The 7,466-nt window shown below is 33.4% G+C and overlaps 2 protein-coding genes across 4 annotated transcripts; both read left to right on the top strand.

The window, feature by feature from the left end:
- The first annotated feature begins 42 nt into the window (after positions 1-42).
- On the top strand, positions 43-1,574 carry LOC110738709. Its single transcript, XM_021919120.1, has 2 exons — positions 43-345; positions 1,005-1,574. Exons 1-2 carry the CDS (start codon positions 176-178, stop codon positions 1,285-1,287), a joined length of 453 nt encoding a protein of 150 aa, XP_021774812.1. The 5' UTR covers positions 43-175; the 3' UTR covers positions 1,288-1,574.
- Positions 1,575-2,783: 1,209 nt separating this feature from the next.
- Positions 2,784-7,295, top strand: LOC110738707. Of its 3 annotated transcripts, none has more exons than XM_021919116.1 (7): positions 2,784-2,935; positions 3,914-3,983; positions 4,099-4,258; positions 5,334-5,415; positions 5,808-6,024; positions 6,233-6,297; positions 6,762-7,295. In XM_021919116.1, the coding sequence occupies exons 1-7, from the start codon at positions 2,861-2,863 to the stop codon at positions 7,014-7,016; spliced, it is 924 nt and encodes a 307-aa protein (XP_021774808.1). In that variant the 5' UTR covers positions 2,784-2,860; the 3' UTR covers positions 7,017-7,295. The 3 variants fall into 3 exon arrangements, with proteins under 3 accessions (XP_021774808.1, XP_021774809.1, XP_021774810.1); XM_021919117.1 differs by having other exon boundaries at positions 3,914-4,006; XM_021919118.1 differs by having other exon boundaries at positions 3,914-4,017.
- The last annotated feature ends 171 nt before the right edge of the window (positions 7,296-7,466 follow it).

Here is a 7,466-nt window from a genome sequence, read left to right as displayed (position 1 = left end):
ACATATCCATTATTTTATTTTTTTTTTAACATATGCTTTAAATTTTCTATGAACAAAAAATACATGGACCGAAACACAACACCAAAGGGAGAAAAATGTCATCATCCACTTGATTTGAGACCTGAAATTTCAAACCAAACAAAAATAATTATTATATTCGAGTAGAGTTGGAAAAATGAGCCAAGCATTAAGCACAGTTTCCAGCTTAATTACAAGATCATCAACACTTAAATTTTCTAAGCCTAACAAAATTCATACACAATGTCTTAATGTTCGTATGATTTCTGTATCTCCTCAAAATGTCTCAGTTGATGCACCAATATCTCTTACTCCGACTCCACGAAGGTATTTTTTTTATTTTTCTTATCATATATAATCTCCGATTTATTTTGAATAATTTATGTGTATATGATACGAAGTATAATGTTATATGTAATTGGGTTGATATTGAATTAAAGATGGTGGTAAATTAATTTTTTTTTAATGAATGTTATTGAACTGACATAATAATAACTATTGCACGTAACTAATGAGCTAATAGAGGTTTAGTTGTAGTATGGATATTATTGCACATTAATTTAGTGCTAAACAAAGCTTAACTTTGTCCTACACTCACATATTGTAAATTTCTAATCTATCATTTCAAGCCTTATTTTGTCATTTAAAAGTAAAAAAATGTGTTTTGTATATGTATATTCATTTGTTCTTGAAATATAAATCAATGAATTAGCTTATCTTCTAACAATGTTTCAATTTCTCATAATTTATGATTTAAACATTATTTCATAGAAAATAAAAACTTAAAGTAATATTGAAAAAAAAAATATTGCATATTACTACGTCATGTCATCCATATTAAAATACTTGTTATGCTTTGGCATTCGCACATTTGCACTATTTATATACTAACTTTTTAAATGAATCACTAAAATTAGTGTGTTGAATTTGCTTTAATATTACCACTTATCAAACGGACCGTTGAACTAGTACTTTCGGGTGTGCAGAGATGCTATTATATTGGGAGTTGCATTGGGGGTAGCTGTTGCAGCATTGGGGCTAAATATTAGTGACAAAGCATTGGCAGCAGCAAGAAGACCACCCCCAAAAACAGAAGAACAAGAGAAAAAGGACCCAAATGTAAGTGGGGTCCTAGCCAAAGTTCTAGCTAGTAAAAAGAGGAAGGAAGCCATGAAACAAGCCATGGCTCAGCAAAGAGAGAGGGGAAAGAAAATTGAGGAACCACCCTCTACTTCATCCCCTTCTTCCCTAGAGTCCCCACCTTCTTAATTTTTGTATCTAAAGTGATTATATATGTGTAACCACACATAATTAGTTTTTTAAATATATACTCTAATTTCAATAATCTTTCATTAATTCTTTCTACAAGTTCATATATATTAGGGCGTGTTTTCATACGTTATTTTCAGTTCATCTCAGCTCAGTTCAGCTCAACTCAGCTCAGTTCAGTTCAGCTGAGTTCAATTTATGAGAACAAGCCCTTAAAGTTTAAGTCAATCATGTGGAATGTACTAATTGTGTTAATATTAGCATGAAGTCTATATACTTTAAAGAGATCCGAAAGTATGTCTTGAGTTGTGTATGCTAATACATTTAGCAATGTGATATATGCTGTTACAAGGTATACTGCAATCTAAATATTGCACTCTCACCCCTCTTGCAAAGTTTTAGCTCCAACTAAGGCCGTGTTCTATTCATCTTGAAATATTAGTTGAAATAAGGGTTATACTTTATTAATTTGACGACACATGTGCTAATATCCAAGTTTGACCATAAATATATGAAACTATGTATTACTCTTTAGAATTATGAAAAATATATATATAATATTTGATAATACAAGTTGAATACCAAGATATCAATCGGTGTGTTTTTTCCGCCCCTCCTCTTTTCTCTCAATCCCAAGCTACCATTAGTGAATTCTAGAGGGGCTTCCATTAGTTTTACTTGTAGGAATCTTTATTATTTTTGTGGTTTATTTATTTAAGTTTGCTTTGTTTTAAGTAATTCCTCCTCCTTTTTGAGATATTTCTCCCTCAAAGACAAGTTTTTTTTTCTTTTATCCTAGCAAGATAAAATTATAAAAATAAAGTAAAATAAGCGCACTAAAAAATAAACACAAATCCTCTAAAAGGCAGGTGTGCGCTAATTTATTATAAGACAAATTAACGTTATCTTAAAAGTATTTAAAGTTACCCTTTATACTACAAAAATTATTATTTTTCTAATAATAAATTTTATTTACATAAAACTTATAATGTACTAGACTAAACATATTAGTCTTTAGAGTATGTAATCGTGAATCTATGATAAATTAAACATTAGTAAAATAAGATTCAAACCAATGACAAATTAAAGTTGACCTTTAAGGGGTTAAAGTTCCCAAAAAAAAAAATTACAAATAGTTAAAGTTAGATTCAAAACTATCGTCTTACAATAAAATTAAGATACAGTCATCTTACACTAGAAATTGTTATATACATCCGGCGAATGATGCACCCAAGGGTATACGTTGATTATGTTTGTTCATTTGATAATAAAATGAACAATAATCATCATTGTTATTAAAATCCCTATTTAAATCTTTTAGAATCTTACGATTCATGTATATCATACGATGCGATTTACGATTCGATTCTAATAGCCCCTTCTGATTCAAAGTAGAATCCCGATTTTAATAACTTTGATAATCATAAAAAAAAAACAAATAATACCCTTTGGTGCACCGTACAGCCGAATGTATATAAATGTAACGATCTTTCGGCTTATTACTTTTCCAACACTACCCCTCTTTGGTATTCTCTGCAAAGTATCATTCAGGTGGTGGTTTGAATTGGAGAAGATGGTAAGCGTTTCAGCAAACGATCTTCAGTTCTTCTCCGGTATTCAACACCTTGCTGAAACTCGTCGTTTCAAGGTCCTTACTTCATCATTATTCACTCTAATTACTTTTCTAATCTCTAATCTAATTACCCATTTCACTGCTTTTTTTCACTGCCCATTTGCCCAGAATTTAATTAAGTTGTATGTTTAACCCTTTAAATTTGAATATGTGAATTTAATAATAAGATTGCCAAATTAATTTGGATTTCTGTATTATGCAAATTTGGTTCTTTTTATCATCTTTTTTTATAATTATGTGGGTAATTTACATATTATCTCTGATAATTAAATATAGATTATTGGATTGATTTTGATAATATGCACATTTTCTTTTAAGGGTAATTCACATTTTGTTTCTACAATCTCAATATGGGAAATTTTGATTAATCATTAATGGATACATTGAGAATTCTGCTGAAATACAAGTGACTTTTGTGCATCAATATCTAGAAGTTTTGAGCATTATTAGTTTGTTAATTGATGAGATGATTAAATTTAAATCAAGGGGCTAAAAATCTAGTGTAAGAATTGCATACTTGTGCATCCATTGGTTTCTATGAACTAATAGCTCGGAACTTCTTTGTACATTCCATGTTGCACACCTTTATACCCGATTATATGAAGTCGTCTTGAGTTGCAAGCCAATCAATAATGGAGAAGTTTTTGTTAGGTGAAGAAAATACAACTCCTTTTCAAAGATAAATAATAGGTTTCCACTCCTTTTCGAAAATTGTTTGTCTTACTCTTACACCACTCTTTTACAATGTCACAATATGTCAATCATTTGCAATAGAGGATATAGAATAGAACCAGTTTAGGCTTGTTAGAATCAAGGTACTAATGATTTCAGTTATGGAACTGATTTGAAAGTGATGGAAATTGCTGAAACTGACCGATTCATGTAGCATAGCGTTTTCTTAACTTTTAAGTGTCTTTGAAGCCTAAGTGCATGGATAGCTGACAGATAATATTAATAGTTGAAAAAAAATTGATTTTGTTGATGTTCTTGCAGGCATGGTTTCTAGATCAATTTGGAGTTCTTCATGATGGAAAAAAGCCGTACCCAGGTGCTATATCAACATGTATGTTATGATTGGTTACTTTTGTAAGTATTTGGTAAGCAAGTTTTTTTTATCTGTGCACTCATTTTGTGAAGCTGGTATGGATTGAAGCTTAAAATAACTTGTTTGGAAACAGTGGAAAAGCTAGCCAAAACTGGGGCTAAGATGGTGGTTATAAGTAACTCGTCAAGACGAGCATCTGTGACAACTGAGAAATTGAGAAATTTGGGATTTGATCCTAACCTTTTTTTAGGTTCCATCACCAGTGGAGAATTGACGCATCAATACCTTGAAAGGTTGAGTATTACTTTATCTTACTCAACCTTTATCTTACTGCTCTAATCATACACCAGAAGAACAAATAAAAGATTGATGTCCCTTAATAATTTGCAAGTAGAAGATGATGGGCTCATTGACTTATGCCATTCATTACACTTATTCATCCATTAGCATCAAAGAGTGTTTCTACGTTACGCACTGTACCTTGCAGTCTAGTCTCTAGAACTTTGAAGCTGTCATATAGATGTATCCTCAAAATTACTTAACCAGCTTATTGTAACATGGACACATGCACATGAAAGTTAATGTAGTTACAAGATTTACTTATGGGTTTTTTGTAATTAAATTTGGAGGCATGAAATGTTATTATTGTACATGTGAAGTATGGAGACACGTGGATAATATGGTCTCTTAGGCATGGAAACTATCACTGTTGCTTGGTCAACTTAACCAAAATCATCCTGTATAAAATAAATGAGAAGAGTTTTATGCTGTGACACTGGAATTTTTTAAAATATATACCATCTGGACGAAAATTGTTTGTGCTCCTTTACGCCTGGTGTTGTGCAACTTGTGCTTCTTATGCAGGTGCGTGCTATGAATTGATGTAGCTGGACAGGGTTTAATAGCAGATTTTAAAGTAAGAAGATGAATTAGATTGATATTCTGGAAATTAAACAAGAGACTGGTACACAAAAACTTTCCAGAGGCTTATTCTCTCCCAAAGTGTATAGGAAACAATCAATAATATTCATCCCACTTTCTCTCTCACTGATCTGTATGTAGCATCTCTAAGTCTAACTGACTCCCTTCCTCTTCAAGCTTATTTTAATAACTAATTAAGCATTGCCTACACTGCAGTTCTCCATTAGGCCTGTTCATTGCAGTTTACTAGTTGCATGCACTTCTTCCATTTCTTGGCAAAGGTGTTTTCTAATCATGTTTCCATTTTGGTGTTTTCTTTTTTAATGGTGATCAGGATTACATTGGTTTTGCTAATGGCTGCTTTATTGTTGTACTTTCAACCATTATGATCATCCTCTGAAGTGTAAACTCTTGTTTGAAATATCCCTTCTTTGTCACTGTGGACAGGCGAGATGATCCTTGGTTTGCAGCGCTTGGAAAGTCATGCATCCACTTGACCTGGGGTGACCGGGGTGCCATATCTCTTGATGTATGTTGCATAATTGATCTTCTATTCCTGATTCCCCCACTCACCCTTAAAATTAAAAGACCAACTCTTAATTTCATACAATTAGAGAGAATTTGGAGTGGAGCATTTAGTCTTTTCTTTCCGTTCACCAAAATCTATTTTCCTTTTCCTATCTTCTTGCTTAGATGTTTCTTGTAGGATGAATTGATTTTATTTCCAAGTATAGCTGAGAAAGAATAGATTGTCAAATTCCTTATGTCAATTTTCTATCTTGGCATAACCTCAGCTTCCTACTTATTGAATGGATAGGTATTAATGCAGAACTGTAGATATATTTTTTCTACTCAGCTAGGTAGAAAATCAAAGATGGTTACCTAAAATTCTGATCACTTTCCTGTCTGCTACTTTTTCAGGGTCTAGACCTGAAAGTTGTGGATAATGTTGAAGAGGCTGAATTCATTTTGGTCCATGGCACTGAAGCACTGGGGCTTTCTTCTGGATCTGCTGTTCCGAAGCAACTGGAAGAGCTTGAAAAAATATTGGAACAATGTGCTTTAAGAAAAATCCCTATGGTAGTGGCCAATCCAGACTATGTAACTGTTGAGGCCAGAGCACTTCGAGTTATGCCTGGTAGGTTATATTTCAAATGTAACAAATTTGCACTGTTAACTGCTTTATGCAACATGTCAATATCTAGCTAAAAAAACCTATGTTTTGAACTGAGTGTAATGTGTTGAACTGTTAGCATTCCCAATAAAATATCTGATTTGCTAGCTGTCTGCTTGCTCCTTTGCCTAAATTTTTATGTATTGTTTCCCTGTTATGATTTCATTCATAGGAACGCTTGCAGCAAAATATGAGCAACTTGGTGGAGAAGTCAAGTGGATGGGAAAGCCTGGAAAGGTAAAATCATGCCATTCTATCCTCATGGTCATTATGGTAGATTGAATGTCGTCATGTTTAAGAGATCAACCATCTACAAGTACTAGTATCCTCTGAAATGAGTTAATCATTAATGTCATCATCCGACAAGTTGATGTCTTGAGATGTTTGCACTGAATTCTGATGTAATTGTCCTGTTATCCTGTATATGGGGATTGGTGTTTGTTCTTGTGTCCCACCTATTTAAACTTCACACCTTAAAAATTGGGTAGTTTAAATTAACGGTGAATGTTGATGGTGTGGTGGGTTCAGGGACAGCAGAACATATATATGAGACACAATATGGGACAAAACATCCCTATTGATGATACAAAGTACAAACCTTGTCAATTACAATGCTTATATATTCCTATGGACAAATAAAATTGAGATGTTTGTCACACTGCCTTTAAAACCAAAATCTGAGGTTGAACATACTTGGACAGATTATCTACGAATCAGCCATGGCCATGGCAGGTGTGGATGCACCAGAATCCATTGCTGTAGGAGACTCACTGCACCATGACATAACGGGTGCAAATGTCGCTGGAATGCAGTCTGTATTCATCACAGGAGGGATCCATGCGGATGAGCTTCGACTTCACCAATTTGGTGAAGTAGCTGAAGCTTCAAAAGTGCAGGAGCTGGCATCCAAATGTGGCGCTTATCCCACCTATGTTGTACCTGCTTTCTCCTGGTGAGAGTATAACTTGGAAGAGTACATTTCTCTCTTACTGAATTACTCGCTCCAAGAAGTTGTACTTGATCATGAAAAATACCACCTGAACCTATACAATGTATCTCTTGGCTTGTTTGAAAAGGCAATGTCAAATGTACTTTTGAAGTCAGCCTTAATCTTCTTTCGTTATTTTTAATGGTGGGTTTTGGGGAAATGTATGTTGTTTTTTACATATTGCTTTTAAATAACATTTACACAAAGTATTTTTGAATTTTATCTTTATTTGTCGTTATATGGCTCTTATCCAGTTATTCCAACTTATAAGCCTTATTTAGTTGTCCAGGTTTTTGTAACTTAAATAAAGTTTGAATTTTGGCTCTCAGCCTCTCATAGATGCAACATAAAGAAGCGGAGGCAAGAAACCTGGTGATGTATTGCCTTATTCTATATCAAAGCTGCACATTAAACTTGG

The sequence above is a fragment of the Chenopodium quinoa genome, unplaced genomic scaffold (genome assembly GCF_001683475.1).
Source record: "Chenopodium quinoa cultivar QQ74 unplaced genomic scaffold, ASM168347v1, whole genome shotgun sequence".
NCBI lineage: Eukaryota > Viridiplantae > Streptophyta > Magnoliopsida > Caryophyllales > Amaranthaceae > Chenopodium > Chenopodium quinoa.
The sequence above is the reverse complement of the archived record's forward strand: the minus strand, read 5'-3'. Positions and strand labels throughout refer to the sequence as shown.

Coding starts and splice junctions, on each gene's coding strand:
- LOC110738709 (XM_021919120.1), top strand. CDS start 176: ATGAGCCAAGCATTAAGCACAGTTTCCAGCTTAATTACAAGATCATCA. Junction 346..1,004: donor CTTACTCCGACTCCACGAAG/GTATTTTTTTTA, acceptor TCGGGTGTGCAG/AGATGCTATTATATTGGGAG.
- LOC110738707 (XM_021919116.1), top strand. CDS start 2,861: ATGGTAAGCGTTTCAGCAAACGATCTTCAGTTCTTCTCCGGTATTCAA. Junction 2,936..3,913: donor CTGAAACTCGTCGTTTCAAG/GTCCTTACTTCA, acceptor ATGTTCTTGCAG/GCATGGTTTCTAGATCAATT. Junction 3,984..4,098: donor CCCAGGTGCTATATCAACAT/GTATGTTATGAT, acceptor GTTTGGAAACAG/TGGAAAAGCTAGCCAAAACT.